The 19,016-nt window shown below is 48.1% G+C and overlaps 1 protein-coding gene across 5 annotated transcripts in view; it reads left to right on the forward strand.

The window, feature by feature from the left end:
• The window catches only part of SLC2A5 (solute carrier family 2 member 5), a 49,362-nt gene extending 33,983 nt beyond the window's left edge, over window positions 1-15,379 (forward strand). Inside the window, exons 3-13 of one of the 5 annotated variants that reach the window (XM_081055499.1) lie at window positions 1,562-1,660; window positions 2,186-2,346; window positions 5,030-5,154; window positions 8,934-9,086; window positions 11,424-11,549; window positions 11,636-11,823; window positions 11,906-12,016; window positions 12,552-12,653; window positions 12,901-12,976; window positions 13,403-13,530; window positions 13,627-15,369. In XM_081055499.1, the coding sequence (XP_080911625.1) occupies window positions 1,562-1,660; window positions 2,186-2,346; window positions 5,030-5,154; window positions 8,934-9,086; window positions 11,424-11,549; window positions 11,636-11,823; window positions 11,906-12,016; window positions 12,552-12,653; window positions 12,901-12,976; window positions 13,403-13,530; window positions 13,627-13,830 (1,473 nt within the window). In that variant the 3' untranslated portion in view covers window positions 13,831-15,369. Of the gene's footprint in view, window positions 1-1,561; window positions 1,661-2,185; window positions 2,352-5,029; window positions 5,155-8,933; window positions 9,087-11,423; window positions 11,550-11,635; window positions 12,017-12,551; window positions 12,654-12,900; window positions 12,977-13,402; window positions 13,531-13,626 lie in introns of all 5 variants that reach the window. The other 4 variants (XM_081055495.1, XM_081055497.1, XM_081055494.1 and 1 more) reach the window with 4 other exon arrangements.
• The last annotated feature ends 3,637 nt before the right edge of the window (window positions 15,380-19,016 follow it).

The following is a 19,016-nucleotide window of genomic DNA, read 5'->3' on the forward strand; positions in this document are numbered from 1 at the left end:
CATAGATAGGGGAGTCATACCACTATATTCTCGCTGGCAGCTGGGTTGGAGACACAGGAAGCAGGAGCCACACGATCCGCAACCTGCCGTCCACTTCTCTCTGCCAACCAACCAACCTCTTGCTAACTGCACTCTGCCGTGCTAACTGCAATCCGCTCTCGCCAGCCACCATCTTCTTGCTAGCCCCCATTTTCTGCTAGCGTAGCCACAGCAGTTATATTAGTGCCCAATGGCTCACTGGTTATAGCTGACGGCCAACTAGCCACAGCTGATGGCCATCCAATCACAGTTGATGGCCATTTACTACCTGAGCCAGCACCTTTCCACGTGAGGGCGAGAGCCTGGAAACTGCACTCCTGGCTCTGTCCCCACAGTTGAATACACCAATTGTTATTTAGTGAAGGAAGGAGAAGGGTGAAGTCTCACTGGTGGCTTCGCTCTTGACCAGTGTCCCTGCTCTGTCCTCGGGCACCGTGACAAGGCAGGAGTGACTGCGGTTCCTCTGCCTGTCGTGCTCCTCACTTCTCTCAAGAGGTCCTGTTTATATCAGGTGGGAGGCTGCCCAGAGGAAGACAGGAGCACCTTGGCTTGCCACTGGAGGGGCATGTGGCATGTGGCATGTGGCAGGGTACACCTGAATGAAGGTGCTTGAACGGTAGCTTCTGAGAGCCGTACTCGGGCCCACCCCAGTCAGTGGATTCACTCTATGGCTAGACACTTTCACGATTCAGCCTGGCAATAACTCTGAGGGACTGTTATTATCATTCCGAAGAGGAGGAAACTGAAAATCGTGGCAATTAAGCTAGAAAGGGGCAGTGGGCAAATTCAAGATGAGATGCATAGCTTCTGAGGGCAAAACTCTTTCCACTTGTATTTTTCTCCCGCTTTTCTTTATTAGTAAATTCCCTCAGGAAAGATGGTGTCACACGCACATTTGGTTTCCTCATGTGTCAAAGGGGGCTATTACCACCGAAGTGTGTGTGTTTAATCATCCCCAGAAATCTGGACTTAGTTTCTCACTGTGCTTTCTGCCTGTTACAGCAAAGTCCAGGGGCTCAAGGAAATTAATCAGTGGCCCTAAATAATGAAAAATTTCCCCATTTTTTTCATCGTTGATTTTTTAGGGGAGTTTGTGTTGAGGGCGGTGCTTGAGCACATTCGCTGCAGTTGGCAAATGCAGCTACGTGCCAGGAATGCCACGGAAGCAATTCAGACATTACACGGAGTGTGGGAGTAGCTGACCGTTCAGTGTCTTTCTCACCCAGTGGTTCTCAACTGGGGGCAATTTCCCACCCCTTCCAGGAGACACTTAGCAACATTGGGAGATGTTTGGGTTGTCACAGATGGGGGACACCCCCCCACAGCAAAGAATTATCTGGCCCTAAGTGCTACAGTTCAGAAAGCCTGTCCTAACCAGAGGTGGGTAGAGGGCAGGTTTTCAAGATAGAGTGTTGTTGAAAGGCTACAATCTTCAGGTTCTCTTCCGTCTTTCTACAAGACTTTGAAATAACTCTGGGACCCAGCTACTTCCTGACCTAAGCCATGGTCTCTCCTCCCGCAGAAGCTGACACTTGTGCTCGCCCTGGCAACACTGATAGCTGCCTTCGGGTCCTCCTTCCAGTACGGGTACAATGTGGCTGCTATTAACTCCCCTTCTGAGGTAGGTCGCTCTGGTGAGTGAGACGCAGCCCCCAGGAAACAGGGAGGTGGGTTTGGGGCAGCCCGGGCCTGGGCATGGCCCCCAAGGTGGGACTGCACGCGCATGGTCCTCCAATGCACATGGGTCAATGCACATGGACTGCACAGTGGGTCCTCCAATGAAGGGAGAGGGAAACACCCACAAAACACAGTGCAAGGCTGGGCTGGTCTCTGATCTTCCGGCAATCTATGGGGGAGTCTGGAGCGGCAGGGACCACCCAGCAGACTGGAAGACAGGGGTCATTGCAGTCACTCCCGGTGTGAGAAACAGCCTGGGCAGTTTGCCTATCTGAGGCCTGCTGACCCTCCCCGGGGTACCCTCTGCTCATTGCTGTTAATACAGCTTTGTTCTCACTCCCTTTCTTCCATTTAATAATGTCTGCATCTATGTGCCCAGCTTATCCCATTGTTAGCCCAACAACTTGGCATTACCCTTGCTGCAGAACCAGGTCATATTGTTTGGTGTTTGTTTCGCTCTTGTCTCCAGCTCATGAGAGAATTTTATAATGAGACCTACTATGATAGAACCACTGATTACCTGAGCGACTTTTCCTTGACGTTGCTGTGGTCTATTTCTGTGTCCATGTTCCCTTTCGGAGGCTTGATAGGATCCCTCATGGTTGGCGTCTTGGTGAATAAACTTGGCAGGTAAGGTAAGGTGAATTTTCAACTCCGCGAAACTCATAGACCCCCATCAGAGTTTAAAACCTAGGCCTCAAACTGAAAGTCTCATTGTAAGACCAGGCGATAACTGCTGTGACGATATCTGTGTTCTAATGTGGTCTTAAGAAGACAAGACATTGACCAAGTATTTGGGGACTTAGGCAAGGTCTTGGTCTAGAAGTGGAGGTGGCAGATCTCGGGCTCTGGGGTGGACATGGGGAGAGCAGCTGCTTCAGAGATCAGGACTCACTCCTGCGGTCTCTGCTCTCTTGCCTTGAAGGTGTTTTGCTTTTGTTTTTCACCAAAACCAAAAACAAGTTCTCTTTTTTTGTTTTGCCTTTAGAAGAGTCAAATACCAGATGACATGGCTGAGATGTCAGTCCCAACGTAAATCATAGCATAGTGTTCTTAAACTCTGCCTCCTAAACAAACATTAGCTTCTTTGTTCTTTTACCTTGAGACCAAGTCATACGCAAAATTTAGCCCACATTAAATTCCTGTAAAACTCTAAAATGGCTGAGATTATCAGGCCCTTCCGTGTGAAACTGTGTGGTCCCAGGGTGACTCGCTCTATGAGTGCAGTGAACGAAGCACAGTGTAACAACCCCAGATTACACAGCTAAGAGGAAATTTCACTTCTGAGCCTGTGCAAGCACCCTCCACACTGTGCTCTGTTATATCGGGCAAATAGCGTCTCAATCTGTTGCTCTATTTTTCAATCATACGTATAGTAGTATCTTTTTTATACACATTTTTCAATTGTCCCAGTAATCAAATTTATGGTTTTTGCTTTTTGTGTCTTATGACAGCCTTCTCTTTCCAGAGTCATGAGGATAATATTCTTTAATAAAAGAAATGTACAATTTTGTTTTTCCCAGATCTGGAATTTTATTTTGTATGTGGGTGGGTGGTAAGAGAAAGTGAATTTTTCTCCAGGTGAAAAGTCAGATGTTCGTAAACTTATCTTAGTTACTCATGTTCCTTTACTCTTCTGTGTTAACCTTTAAATCAGTTTATCAAAATCCCTTAAAAAAGGTTCTGCTTGACATTGCTTTGGATTTATAATTTGAGGAAAACTGACACCCTTCCACTGTTGAATCTTCCCCATTCATGAGCTAATTTACTGATCCTGGGGTTCCTTCTATGTCTTTGTCATCAGTTCTAGAAAATTTTCAGCCATCACTTCTACAAATCTCTCTTCTCCGTTTTCTATATTCCTTCTACTAGAATATAGAGGAGCTCCTGCATGTCCTATTGTTGCCCTATTGCCTTCTTTAAAAAATTATTTTTAAAAGACTGTGGTTAAATATAACAGAAAATTTCCCATTTTAAACATTAGTGTGCAGGTTATTGGCATTAAGTCCCTTCACACTGTTGTGCAAACAGCACGACCATCCATCTCTATAACTTTTCATCTTGCAAAACTGACACTGTCCCCATGAAACCACTCCCCATCCCCCTGCCCACCCAGCCCTTAGCAGCCACCATTCGACTCTCTGTCTCTATGAATTTGACTTCTTCTAGGCTCATATACATGGAATCATACAAGATTTGTCCTCTTGTGACTAGGTTATCTCACTTAGCATGTCATTAAGGTGACTCCATGTTTTAGCAAGTGACAGTTTCCTTCTTTTTTAAGGCTGAATGACATTCTGTTGTGTGAATATATTATGTGTTTACCTATTCATCTAGTGATGGACACTTGGTCTCTCTGTCTCTCTCTCTCTCTCTCTCTCTCTCTCTCTCTCTCTCCCTCCCTCCCTCCCTCCCTCCCTCCCTGTAATTTCCTCAGGTTTACCTTCCTATTCATTAATTCCTCCTCAGCTGTAATTCACTTACTAAGTTTTTTATTTCAATTACTGTATTTTTTATTTCAAGAAGTTCTATTTGTTTTTAAAACCCATTTTTTTTCTACTGTTTTGGAGAGTTTTTATTTAACATAGTTTCTTGTTCATCCTTAGTACCATTTTAATTCCTTATTTGAAGACGCTAATCGTTTGAAACATATTTCATAACCTGTCTCTCATCCTACACCTGAGGCTGTGCTGTTTGTATGTGCAGCCTCTTGCATAGGGCGGGTTATTTCACAGGGGTTGTAATGGTGGGGCTCCATCACCGCAGGGCCTGGCTGGGGGCCCCTGGGAAGCCCAGTGTGAGGGCCTCTCCAGAGAAGTTTCCCTGTTTGTTAGAGGGTTTTAGGAGATATCACTTTTATCAACTTAACGTAAGCTCCCTCTATTTATAGTTTGTTAAGATTGGTTTTTAAAAAAAAAAATCATAATACATATCAAATTTTATTGACTTCTTTTGTTGCTTCAATTGATAATCTTATATTTCCCCCCAGTATAATCTTGAATATGGTGTCTTTAACATTGAAATATTTTTTCATACGTGCTGTAGAATTCAATCTGCTGATATTTCATTTAGGACTTTTGCATCTATGTGGATAAATGAGGTTGGCCCATTCTTTTCTTCTAATGTCCTTACCCAGTTTGGGTTTCAAGATTACAGTAAAATCATGCTAGTCTATGATTGCAAAAACCTTTTACTGTATTCCTGTGTGCTGTATACGATATTACTGCTGTCACCAAATAGACACTCAGTGAACATTTGCCAAGCCAATGAGTGAATCCTTGGACCGCACTAGCTGACGTTTTGTCCTTTGCAGAAAAGGGACTTTGCTGTTGAACAACGTCTTTTCCATCGTGCCTGCGATCTTGATGGGATCCAGCGCAGTTGCCAAGTCGTTTGAGATGATAATTTTGTCCAGACTTTTGGTGGGAATATGTGCAGGTAAAGAGTGCTACACAGTGATGCCATTCTGTGATTTAGAAAAGTCAAGAGGAGAGAGAAGGGGCGCCGGGGTCTGAATCAATCGGCGTTTCCAAAGCACATCGATTCAAGCTGTTCCTCGGCCTCTGCCCGGATAATGCTCAAGCCCCTGTGTTAGTCTGAAGTGCAGACGGGGCAGGTCTTCCCTGCGACCTTTCCTGGGAGGAAAGCTGCTCTTAGAAAGACTGAAATACAGACTCTTAAGCTCGGAAGGGTCCTTCCAATCCAATCCTTCATCTCGGTGTTTTCTAAACAGCTGTTCAGGACCAGTTAGTAGGTGGTGATGTCTGTTTAGTGAACTGCATTCATTCATTTCTTCCTTCTTTCCCTTCCTTCCTTCCTTCCTTCCTTAAACTGTATCAGAGGTAGTAAAGGTAAGGATTTTCTCACATATGTGCACAGATTAATAACTAAAACAAAAGCTCTTTTGGAACTTTTGTTTCAGTATTGATCTGTGTACATATGTGAGAACCGACTGAAATGTGAAATGTATTTCTTTAGCTTTTATTAGGGGTCCTGGTCAAAAACGCTTGGGAAACATCCAGACATATGAATCCCTCTACCTGGAAGGAGTAGATCATTAACTCTCAACTTTTATAGGGGAATTTAAGTTTGCAAAGGGCTGGTTATGGGTTCTACTTCACTTATTCCGTCAACGCCCACTTGCTGAGGAGGGTAAGGCCCTGCCTGGGGTTCTTCCCCTGCTAAACCCTGTCACTGGTTTGCTAACCCTCCAAAGCTACGCTGCTCAGTTGTACTTCGTACTCTGCTGGCTACAGAAAACTCCCCATAATTGCTTCAGACTGAAGAGGCGTGGGTAAAGGCCTGTTGTGGCCTTCCCTTGAGTTGGTGTTATTTGTAGGCAGTATTTCCCAGGGCCGGTCAAGGCGAGTGAGATGCCCGGGTGTAGAGTAAAGAGGCATCTGCTCCTGGGGCCATGCCCCTGCAGCGTGGGCACCCGAGGGTAAGCGCCCCACAAACACTGCCTCTTGGGTGTCTCACTTGTCTGTGTCCCCTGGCCCTGGCATTGCCAAGTAACTCTGAGTTTCTCCTTCCAAACATGGAGATAGGGACAAACGGATGATTTGCCCAGAGGTCAGCAAACCCCTTAGCTAAAGTTAACTGGCAACAGTGGAGACGCCGGGGAGCCATGTGTTAGAGGAAAAGGCGAGGAACTGCATAGCTGGGGACAAAAAGAGGAAAACAAGATTCCTGAAAAGAGACGAGGTCATTTCCAGGAAAGAATGTTGGGCCCTTACAAGCTTCACTTGCTGCTCTCTTTCCCTGAGCACCTGGATGGGTCCCTGCCATCTTGGCCTGAGCCCACCTTCGCTTTTCCCAGCAGAGGGGCTCAGCTGTAAGAAAAACAGATGATTCCTAAACGTTGTCAGCAGTGAGCAGGTGCAGCCACTTTTCTCTTGACCATCCAAAATTCATTGCTGGTTCCAACCGAGAAATATTAGTCTCCGATAGATAACAGGTCCCGGCCTATGCTGTCAACTAAGCAGTATTTTAAGTTGGTGGTTCTCACACTTTGGGGTCTCAGGACCCCTTTTTATGCTCCTAAAATTACTGAGGGCCCCAAAGAACTTTTGCTCATATGGGCTCTATTAGATCAACATTTACCATGTTAGAAATCTCAACCAAGAAATGTATTAATTCATTTAAAAATAGCAAAAAGCCCATTACATGTCTTCATGAAAATAATGATTTTCTAAAGCAAAAAATTTAGTGAGAAAGGTGGCATTGCTTTACATTTTTGCAAATCTCTTTAATGTCTGGCCTCATAGAGGACAGCCAATTCTGAAACCTGCTTCTGTGTTCTGCTGGTTGTGTAGCCTCCGGAACACCCCACTGTGTGCTTATGAGAGAACAAAAATGCAAATAACATCTCAGGATTATTCTGAAAACAGTTCTGATCTCACTGACCCCCTGGAAAGGTGTCAGGAACTTCCTTGGTCCTCAGGTCATACTTGAAGAACACCAGTGGAAGCGTAATCCATTTGCAGTGAATTCTTTCCCACATCTGAAAAAGACAGGAAAGTGATAATCAAGCCCCTTAGACATCCTACAAATGAAGCAAACAACGGTTCTGATGAAGGGGACGAGAGAGAAATCCGACTTGGGCTTCAAGTTGCTCACAGTTTACTGGCTCACCCTCAGTCAGCTTCTTGGCGAGAACACCGAATGCTTTCACTGAAGGAATTTAAACTTTAAAAGCCACTTGCTCTGACTGCTGTCAGAACAGGCTGGCTGGGGTTGCCCATGGAGTCATTCTGAAGACAAAATAGAGATTGCTTTTCACCAACATGAAGGGAATCCCATCTCTTCAAAAGCCATCTGGTGTTTCACTCTTCAATGTTGTTCTTTCTTTTAACTTTCTTTTTATTAGTTTCAGGTGTTCAAAACAACACAGTGATTAGACATTTACACCCCTCACAAAGTGATAACCCCAACGAGTCTACTACCCACCTGACACGGTACATAGCTGTGACAGTACCACTGACTATATTCCCTATATGTCCCCTACGCTGTACTTTACATCCTGGGACTATATATGTTCTGATTATAGTTGACATTCAGTATTATTTTATATTAGTTTCAGGTGTACAGTGCAGTGCTTATTCATGGTGTCAGATGGGTACTAAACTCATCGGGGGGCCACTTCAATGTTTTTCTTAATCAAAGTCAGAGCCCGTGCCATTAAGATGCGGCCACCAGGGTCTGAGTGGTGACCGTGGAGCCCACACCCTGAGGGCCTCCGCTTCCTCCCCAGCCTTTTGGGCACTGGGCCTGTGGGGTGCCCACGCCCCAGACACCTAAATGCTGCTTTGAATACTATGCCTCTTTGCTCTGAAAATCGGAAAGAATCTGTATTAATGAACAGTGATGTTTCTTTTTAAATACTAAGCAGAGATATCCTTGGGCAGAATTGCAGAGCTTGGAAACTTAGACTTCTGTTCCCTCCTATCTCCGTGTCATCAAATACCTTCCCATTACCAGCAGCTCTAATCTCCACTCACCCCGACTTCATTTCCTCTCGGTTTCCCCATGTGGCTGGAGCCTCGCTTGCAGACCCCCTCCTCTTCCTGAGCCTTAGCTTGACTCACGGGTAGCTGGACTAGTGATAACCCATCTGACCTTCCTCCGAGATCGCCAGCCTTTCACTTGGCTTTGAGGAGAATTAAATGGGATAATATATGTGCCTATAAAATTAATTCCACCTATTCTTAAAGGGGATCAGGTGCCATTAGGATGGGAAAATTTACAAGTTAAAGTATTGGGGATCCAGAAGGAATCAGGGCATTACATAAAACCCCAATAGCAGGTATCCTACAATAAAGATAATGCTGGTAGGCAGGGGTCCTTGGCCTTTCGTTAACAGATTCTCCCCAAGGAGCAAGAGAGGAGCGAGAGTTGAGACCACACCTGGGCTTTTCCTCTCTGAGATCAAGCCACTTAGGGGGAAGGCCTGAAGTCAGGCTGGCCCATGGCCCCAGGTGACATCAGTCGAGAAGCAACGGCACCTGTCCATGGAATTTTTTGGTCAAACTATTTCACCTTTCCTTAAAGTTTAACATTCTAAGAATTAAGAGAGATGTTTGCTTATGCTTGCAGTTTTAAGAAACTTTCAGCCCAACTAATGTGATTGCTGAGTAAGAATAAGTGTATTTGAAGACACAGCTTGTCCCTGCCAGACTAATGTTTTCTGATCGTGTTTTTATTTCAACCTCGTCTAGGTCTGTCTTCCAATGTTGTCCCTATGTACTTAGGGGAACTGGCCCCTAAGAACCTGAGGGGTGCTTTGGGGGTGGTGCCCCAACTCTTCATCACCGTTGGCATTCTCGTGGCCCAGATCTTTGGTCTCCGGAGTCTCCTAGCAACCGAGGGAGGTAAGCTCCGATGCCTCTGGGCCCCCAGTGGGCCCCCAGTCCTCCCTCTTCTCCTGCCAGATGTTTCTGGGGGCTGGTCTTTTCTCTCTAATCAGCTGGCTGGCCTTGTGGGCTCCCACACTGCCCTGCCCCCACAGTTGGTGATGACAGATTGGCTGACCTTTTCTAGTCCCTCTTTAGACATGGCTTTGTGTGAGCAGGAAGCACCATTCATTGTCTTTCTCTTGGTCTGATGGTGGCTGTCCATACAGGGCCAGTGGCCATGGTAATGACAGCCACCAGTGTGCCAGGCTCTGTGTTTAAGGCTTCCCCGAGACCACTTCACTTGAGCCTCCCAGCAACACCACTGCCCACAGGACTCTATTATCCCATTCCGCGGAAGGGAAGGGAAGGGAAAGGAAGGGAAGGGGAAAGGGAAAAGGAAAGAGAAAGGGAAAGGGAAAGGGAAAGGGAAAGGGAAAGGGAAAGGGAAAGGGAAAGGGAAAGAGAGGCAGACCAGAAGAGAATAACATCAGAAAAGTCTCCGGCAGGAAGTGGCAGTCACAGTACAAAGACTGCAAAGAAGTCAGGGGGTCAAGATTGAAACACGGAGCCTGGATATGGCAGTTCAAGGTCTCCAAGAAGAGTTTTAGTGTAGGTGTGGGGGTGGGGCCAGAGGCCCAACAGCAGGGGCCCGAGTGGGAGATAAGTGCACACTTGCTGTGCAGGGTGATTGAAGCAGGATCCAGGATTAGCTAGGCCTTGGGTTCAGATCAAGGGACAGGAGGAGGTCAGGAGGAGGTCAAGAAGATGAGGGCCCAGCCTGTACAACAGTGGGCAGGGCAGTAGTTGAACTTAACATTGCATGGCACTCGTTTTCTTGAAGAGCGATGGTGTTATGAGATGAGGGGAAGGTTCAGAAGTTGAAACATGACTTGAAAGTCTAATTGAGGGTGTTCTTCATTTATTTCTCTTCCATTACAGTGGTTGCAATCTATTTTATAAGAGACCAGTGAGAAGTCACTGGTTGTCAGGTGGTCATTGCCTTAAGTTTGACTAAAAGTCTGTATAACACATAGGTCAGAGTACCCAGGGTTCAACGTGCTGGGTTCAAATCACAGTTTTGCTCCTAAAAATTGATCTGAAGCAAGGGGCCTACATGCTCCAGGCCTGTGTTCGCATGTGTAAGATGGGGTTGGTCCTGGTACCTGCCTCGTGACATTGCCGTGATGGAGAAGTGAGTTAACACAAGAAGAGCCATTAGACTAGAGCCTGGCACGCAGAGGCAGCTATCACTGGCTGCAAGCCTGAAGAGAAAAGGGGTGAGTGGGGGCATGAACAGCTCTTCCAAGGAACCTCAATTCTCATTCACTTATTGAACCGTTTTTTTTTGGTGAAATAAAACATACGTAAAGAAGAGCACGTGAAACATAAATGTACTTTTAGTCAAATAGAAATCAAACACCTGTGTGACGGTGCCCAGGTCCTGAACTAGAATGGCACCAGCCCCCTCCCCGAAGCCCACTGTGTGCCCCTCAATCATGGCCTCCCCACCCCAAAGGGAGCCACTGTGCCCATATTTATGATCATTTTGCTCTTGCTTTTCCCTACAGCTTTACCACCTTTCACCAAGATAGAGTTACTTCTCTGTTTCTGGACTTTGTACAGTGGATTCCATTGTGTAGATTATTGTACCCAATATCGCATTTGTGAGATCCGCTCCTGTCATGTCTTGCTTCATTTTCATTGCACTATAGAATTCCATTTTGTGAACACACCATGATTTATTATCCATTCTACCGCTGTGGGCACCTGCACTCTTTCTGGTTTCATTCTAGAATCAGGGCTGCTCTGAGCATTCTAGTTTGGGTGCCCTGGTGGCCCAGGCGTATTCCAGAGCAGGACTGTTGGGTCAGAGTGTGGCAGGGTGTCCGACATCACAGGCTCCTGCCAGACTGTCCTCTAAAGATGCCACATGTCCACACCATGACCGTGGAGACTTCCCATTTGCCCACATTCTCACCAGCACTTGATGTCAGAGTTTTTCATTTTGTCCATCTGGTACATGGGCAGCGTTTATTCATCACTGTCCATTCTTTCAGTATTATCAGAGTATCTGCTATTCGTTAGGCACCGTCCTGGGTGCTGGGGACACAAGGATGAGAAAGACAAAGGCCCTGCCCTTTCAGAGCCTGTCTTCCAGCTCGGAAGAAAACCAGTCAGGGTAATGGGCCAGAGTGGCCGGCTGGATGCCGTGGGGGCTGCAGGGGATGAGAGGCAGGCTTCTTGGCTGGGGTGGGCCTCTCCAAGAGGTGGCGTTGGAGCCAGCTCTCAGGGAAGACGCTGGTTTCCTTCTAGGCTGGCCGATCCTCCTTGGGGTGACCGGGATCCCGGCAGCACTGCAGCTCCTGCTACTGCCCTTCTTCCCTGAAAGCCCCAGGTACCTGCTAGTTCAGAAGAAAGACCCAGCAGCTGCCAAGAACGGTGAGGCTCTCCTGTGAGAGGAGGGGAGGGCAAGGGTCGCAGCAGCTGTGTCCACCCGAGGACACCCCTTTGTTCCCCTCCCGTAGCGCTGAGGAGGCTGCGCGGCTGGGATGACGTGGACGCTGAGATAGAGGAGATCCAGCAGGAGGACGAGGCTGAGCGGGCGGCGGGCTTCATCTCCGTGGTGAAGCTGTTCCGGATGAGGGCCCTGCGGTGGCAGGTCATCTCTGTCATCGTCCTTATGGCCGGCCAGCAGCTGTCGGGAGTGAATGCGGTAGGGGGCAGCCCGGGCCCGGGGACAGAGGGCAGTGTCCAGGCTGCGGCCGGCCCCACCAGCCGCTGGGTTTGCCTTCCAGATCTACTACTATGCAGACCAGATCTACCTGAGTGCCGGCGTCAATACCAACGACGTCCAGTACGTGACTGCGGGCACGGGGAGTGTCAATGTGGTGATAACCTTCCTGGCTGTGAGTGTCCCGGAGAGCTGAGTCCCATCCTCTACCAAGGAGGGAGGGCATCTTGAGAAGGGGGGTCCTGGCCACGGAAGGAGCCCGGATCTAAGATGGCGACATGCCCCTCAGTCCCTTCGTGTCTAGCCTCTGGGCTTTCCTCAGGTGACAGCCTGTGTCTTGCATGAGGCAGATTATGGCCCTCCAAAGATGGAGAACTCCCGCCTCACACATACCCCAGTCCCAAAGCCTCCAATGTGTGAGGTGGCTCTTCACCATCTTGGAGGCCACTGCCTGTGCCAGGGCTACAATGTGACAGGAGCAAATGCCATGGCCCACTGGCCTTCAAGGGCACACCGTTGGGGGCCCTTGAACAGCACATGTGCTCTCCGCACAGTTGCCCCTTCAGAAGGGGTGTGTGGGACCATGAGTAGCTTCCTGGGAGGCAGCTCCAGGCAGGGCTGTGGCCACACCGCCAGGGCCTGCCTAGCCCCTGTCTGGCGGGGCTGGGGTTCCTGAGCCTCTTGCTTTTCCTTCGCCCCTTCCCCTCCAGGTGTTCGTGGTAGAGCTCTTGGGGCGGAGAGTCCTGCTCCTCCTTGGCTTCTCCATCTGCTTCACTGCCTGCTGCGTGCTGACAGCTGCTCTGGCTCTGCAGGTGAGAGGGGAAGGGCCCGGGGTTGACCATGTGTGGCCCCTGCCCCTTCCCCAATAGCCCACTGCCCACTTCCAGCTGATTTTCCAGTGGCATCAGGTGGCACTGCCTGTTGAAGGCAGAGTCCGGTGCCATCCTTCCCCAACTGGGCAGAGTGGCTGGCCCTCTTGGGACCAAGATTCCTGATGTTCCCTGTCCCAGGTTCCCTCTGCTTTCCCAGGTGTGATCCACTTCTGTTTTCTCCCCACAGGACACAATATCCTGGATGCCCTACCTCAGCATCACCTGTGTCATTGCCTACGTCATAGGACATGCCCTTGGGCCCAGTATGTACCCCCGAGCTGGTTCTGTGTTTTCATTGCCCCCTCTCCTGCACCGTCAGCCATAGAAAGTTCTGGTTTGAGCTCCTTAGACAGGCTCCAGGGAGGAAGGGTCTTGAGAGCACCTTCCTATTGCAGTGGGGTTTGGGCAGAACTTAATTAGAGTGAAAACAGTAAAGTAGCCTGTGTGATTGGCGCTGAGAGCCTTGCAGGTGGTCACAGGCCCCTTTTAGGGACCTCACAGGATGTCGGTTATTGTCCCAAACTCCTGCATTGGCCTTCTCCCACTGCTTCTCCACAAGACCCGGAGTCCTGGAGGCTCACCGTTCCCACCTTGAACCACATGCCCAGGGCACCTTGCACAGGGCGGGGGCTCCAGGACCCCGGCGCTCTGCATTCAGGGAGGTCAGCTCGTCCTCTTCCTCTCCCCAGGTCCGATCCCTGCGCTGCTTATCACTGAGGTCTTCTTGCAGTCCTCCCGTTCGTCCGCCTTCATGGTGGGGGGCAGCGTCCACTGGCTCTCCAACTTCACTGTGGGCTTGATCTTCCCCTTCATTCAAGTAAGTGGGGCCCTGGGAGGGGCCTGCATTTTCCAGGTCCGCAAGCGGTACGGCAAGAACCTCTTCCAAACAGTGAGCCTGGTCTCCGTCCCACAGGTTGGCCTCGGAGCTTACAGCTTCATTATTTTTGCCATCATCTGTCTTCTCACCACCATCTACACCTTCCTGGTTGTCCCCGAGACCAAGGCCAAGACATTCATGGAGATCAATCAGATTTTTGCCAAGATGAATAAGGTGTCAGAGGTACACCCAGACAAGGAGGAACTAAAGGACCTTCCACCCTCCACTCTGGAGCAGTAACTGGAGAGGAGGAGCCTGTGAAGTGGATCTGTGTGGAGCTCCCTTCTTGCGCTTTTCTCCTGACTAACAGTTATCTATAAATATCCACAACTAGGACAAGACCAATGTGGAATGCAGGCTGTGCTGGGACTGCCTGAGGGGCTTCTTGCAGTTCTTAAAACCAAGCTGTCTCTCTCCAGATTGACTCATCACCAACCCCGAGTCACAGTGGGCAGCTGTCCCTCGACCATACTGGGTTAGCCATTGTGTAACTCCTGGTTGCACCAGCTCTTATAACAAAAATCATTACTATGGTGGCAAAATGGAAGAAATCAAATTTGGCCAGAAAAACAAACATTTCTCCAATCCAGTGGGTCTTCTGGGGGTCAGGGGCATGTGTTCAGAGAGGAATCCATCCTCTTGTCAGATCCATCTCCAGAATCACTGCTCGTGGAAAGTGTGATGTCACAAGTAATGGTATTTAGGAAGCTGGGGAACAGGTCCCTATGGAGACTCTGAGTCAGAGATTATTCCCAAATTACATTGTTAGAGGACAATGGAATTGCCTCTGTATACTCAATAAAACAAATGTGATGGTTTTTCACCAAGATGTGCTTCTTTCCTGTGAGTAGGGGTTGGGGCATTCCCTGCTCCTTCAAGCAGTTTGACTAAGCTGGACTGTCAGCCCCTTGAGGACACAGGTTTGACCAGTTTTGTTTATCCCAGAATCCCCACGGCCTAAAACAGGCATGGAAGAGAACTCAGGCAATATTTTCTGAAAGACGGAGAAAAGTGAGAGGTGAGGTTGTTGCAAATTTGTGATTTTTTAAATTTAAAATTGGGGAAGCCTTTGCACATTTTCAGGTGTAGTGAACACGAAGGGGTTCTGAAGGTGTGACGGGCAGTGAGGAAGGGAGGAGAGAGTGCCCCCCACACATACAGCAGAGCTAGAGGCTTTTCTTAGAGACCTGTGTGTATGAAGAGGAGGTATACAAAAGGTGGAGAAAATTTGAGGCATGGGAAAGGAAAGTAGAGGGACCACCTGCTGAAAGGCCTCTGGCAGGATAAGAAATCTTCTGGGATTTAGGGGGGCAGAGGCCACAGGCCAGTCAGGACAGAGGTGGAATTAGGAGCAGCTTTTGTGGGAGTAGAATAGTGAATTAAATAACTTAGAAGAATAGTGAGTGCACGGATGGAAAACACAATGCTGGGGTCGAACCATCCTTAACCTTGTGCAGCAGGGATCTGCAGTGTGGAAGGTCACAGAAAACAGATGAAAAGGAAGCTCTCAACTCTGAGGAGCAGTATGGCTGGAATGTCAGTAGTCAAGAGACTGTGGCATTATTAATTCAGGTCACGTTACCCTCAACACCTCGTACACAAGAAGGCTGTGGAGATCATGACTCTGGAGGTCTAATCCCTGGGGTCAACCTTGGGTCTGTCACTTAGTAATTGCACAACTTTGTCAACTTCCTTGGTTTCTCGGTACCTCAGTTTCCTCTTCTGTTGAAGAAATAATAAATGTCACACATGGTTGGTTATGAGAATTAAATGATGTATTTAGTTAAGCACATGGTGTTTATTAAGTATTAAGCTATTTTTAAGTGCTTGGGAATGAGTCTTGATCTTGAGGGCAAACAAACCCACAGGTAACATACAGTGAGAGACCTGTATTATACATGTATACTGAGATCAAACAAGTAAATGGATGACAGATGGTGGAAACCATCTCATTATTGCGGTAGGAAATTGCAAATAAGCCAAAGAGGGAATCTAGAATGATCCATGTGCTAATAGATTAGAGGTGGAAATATTGGTATGAGCTCACGTTCAGCTTACTATAGACACAGATAGCTACATATAGAAATAAGTATAGATCTGTGTATTTGCATGAGTTAGTAAAATTCAACAAGAAGAGAAAGGTATGGGGCTGTTGCTGTGGTTGCACAGAATGAAGGTGTGCAATTAGGAAAAACCAAAAGGATTTCTCCAGATGGAGAAGAGATACAGTAGGAAAGTGAAGGATGGATGTTCCAGGTGAGAGAATAACACAGAGATTTGGAAGTGTTTAGGGGAACTCCAGGTAGTTTGGCTTGAAAGTGAAGGCAGAAAGGTGTGGGAGTCTGATCTACAACCTTTGGGTCCTTATGAGCCAGACTGAGTCTGAAATTTGTCCTTGAGATGATCCCAGCGATTTTGTGATCACTGAGTTTCAGAGAATATCGTGGAAGTAATAAGGACCGGGTGGAATTTGGGTAGGGAGATAAGTATATAAGAAGTAAGGAGGGCCCTGCAAAGCCAGCAGTGGTCAGGCTCAGCCATGAAGGAGAATTCAGAGAAACTCAGGAAGATTTAGGGTCCTGTAGGCCATCACAAGTGAGGCATCACCTCACATCCCCGCCAGGTTTCTAATGTGGGTCAAAGATGAATGTTTGGGGGAGCTGAGTGACAGGTTTGGGGGGAAGAAAATTTTTGGACATGTTGAGATGGAAGAGCTCATGGGACACACAGAAGATTCTGGAAGGAAGTTGGCCATGTGGCTGTGGAGCTCAGGAGAGCAGGAATAGAGATTTGGAGGAAACTCGACACATCCATTGAACACTTATTGTGTTCCAGACACTGGGACTGCAGCTATGAGGAAAACCATGTCATGGAGTGAGAGGTGAGATAAAGAAAAATGGAGCAGCGTACAGGGTGACAGGTGGGGAACTGCTCTTTTCCCTCCATCTGGGGAGGTAGAGGAAGGGCTCCCTGAATGAGGAAGGGGGCCAACCATGAGAGAATTGGCACAAGTGTGGGCCTGGCCAACAGAAAAGCAGGGACAAATGTCTTGAAGTTAGAAAGGACTGGCCAAGGTTCAGAGAGTGACGAGAGGTCAGTGGGGCTGGAGCAGAAAGGGAGAGAGGACAGGAAGAAGTGATTAGGCCATCGGGAGGACTGGGGATTTTATTCTGAATGTGATGAGAAGCCACTGCCTGACTTAGCCAGAGGGTCCTAATCTGATCTGCAACTTAGAGTCATGCCAACTGCCCTGGAGAAGATCAGATCCTTTCCGAATAACCTCCAAGCAGGCTAAAGGCCCAAGTTGGTGTCAGATTGCCCCCATGCACAGGCCAAGAGTAACAGGTGGGAGGTGGGACTCTACCAAATGAGGGACATAGAAGAAGAAGAAGACCGAGCTGCCAGCCCTGCCATTCTCTGGGACCAGGAAAGGAAGTGTCCATCAGACTTGATGACTCAGTGACCTCAAGGAGAGCAAGTGTGAGGAAAGCGAGGGCAGAAGGAAGGTTGCTGGGCTATGAGCAGAGAAAAAACACAAGAACCTCCATTTATCTTCATTTTTTCCTTCCTCCGCAATTCCCGTTGGAGTGTCTGTTTTATCACATAACACTTACATGTATATAACTTATAAACAACAGATATGCATATACCAGAGATTTGTGTTCAACATTGTATTACTGATAGAAGATACAATGCAAAAGGTTTGGAGACAACTGGGGGCCACACCGACTACAGAGATAAGTGAAGATGAAGGGGAAAGGACGCTTTGGGAGAATTGGAAAATGTCAGGAGATGGGAGGTCCCTTGGATGCTGATCAAGGTCAGTCAAGGTCAGGGCATTTAGCAAGTGAGAGAGACGGAAGTGAGGAAGGGCTACAAACCCTGTTTTTTTCACTGCTGTACCCACCAAGCCGAGAAGAGTGGCTGCACACAGCAAGGTGTCAGAGGATTAATATTACTACTTTTTTTGAATGGATGAGTCTTGGCAAGGAGGATTGAGAGTGGTGAAGACAGAGCAGAGCGAGGCTGAGCTGATGTAGGGAAGAGCATAACCAGCCCCAAGGCAGCACATCCATGACCATTAAAACTACAGATGGAGGGCTGGCCCGGTGTCTCAGGCGGTTGGAGCTCCATGCTTCTAACTCCGAAGGCTGCCGGTTCGATTCCCACATGGGCCAGTGGGCTCTCAACCGCAAGGTTGTCAGTTCGATTCCTTGAGTCCCACAGGGGATGGTGGGCTGTGCCCCCTACAACTAGCAACGGCAACTGGACCTGGAGCTGAGCTGCGCCCTCCACAACTAAGACTAAAAGGACAACAACTTGAAGTTGAATGGCACCTTCCACAACTAAGATTGAAAGGACAACAACTTGACTTAGAAAAAAAAGTCCTGGAAGTACACACTGTTCCTCAATAAAGTCCTGTTCCCCTTCCCCAATAAAATCTTTAAAAAAAAAACTGCAGATGGAATTAACATTGCTAACCAGCTAACCCTGAGATGGATTATTCAAGTGGGACCAATGTAATCACATTGAAGAGTGAGAACCAGAAAGACTCAGTCGCATGTTGTTGGCTTTGAAGACAGAGGAGGGGGCCAGGAGCCAGGAATGCAAGTGGCTTCTAGAGGCTGGAAAGGCAAGGAAGTAGATTCTCCCCCGGGGCCTCCAGAAGGAACACAGGCCTGCCTGCTGACATCTTGACTTTAGCCCAGCGAGACCTGTGTCACAATTACCAGAACTAGGAGGTAAGAAATTCGTGTTGTTTTAAGCCACTGAGTTTTTGTAATTTGTTACAGCAGCCACAGGAGACTTATAGGGACCTTGGTACTAGGGATTGGGGGAAGTGATGACAAATACCTAAAAATATGGAAATGGCTTGGGCATGGGGCATTGGGAAGAGGTTGGAAGAATTTTGAGGAGCATGATTGAGAAAGCCTAGACTGCCTTGAACAGACTGTTAGTAGAAATATGAATGTTAATATTTCACTGTTCACTGGATGGCCAGGCCATGCAGTCAAGGTGAAAAAGCAGGTAAGTGCCATCTAGGGGAAAGATTAATGCATGATTCAAGGTCACTGAGAACAGATAGTTCACACACCGGGCACAAGTGGTGCAGCAACTACCTATATAGCAGAAAAGGAGAGTGTGCACAAAATCCAGCCTCTTACAACGTGCCTGCCCGCCCCCAACTCTGCAGGAGTGGAGGGCAGTGTGGCTCTACCCTCAGTCCTCCCTCATGGGGTCTGAAATACATAAAGCTGGGGTGTGCCTGGGGGCCATTGCCACATGCTCTTTAAGCAGCACACAGGAGCACACACTGAGCCTGAAACAAGACAAAGAGTCCCTCACAAGGTGACAAGGTCAGCATGGGCTGTGACGGCTCTTCCTGTCTTGGTCAGGTAGTGTCCTAGCCCAAGGCCCATTCTTAC

The sequence above is a fragment of the Rhinolophus hipposideros genome (assembly GCF_964194185.1).
Source record: "Rhinolophus hipposideros genome assembly, chromosome: 8".
Classification (NCBI taxonomy): domain Eukaryota; kingdom Metazoa; phylum Chordata; class Mammalia; order Chiroptera; family Rhinolophidae; genus Rhinolophus; species Rhinolophus hipposideros.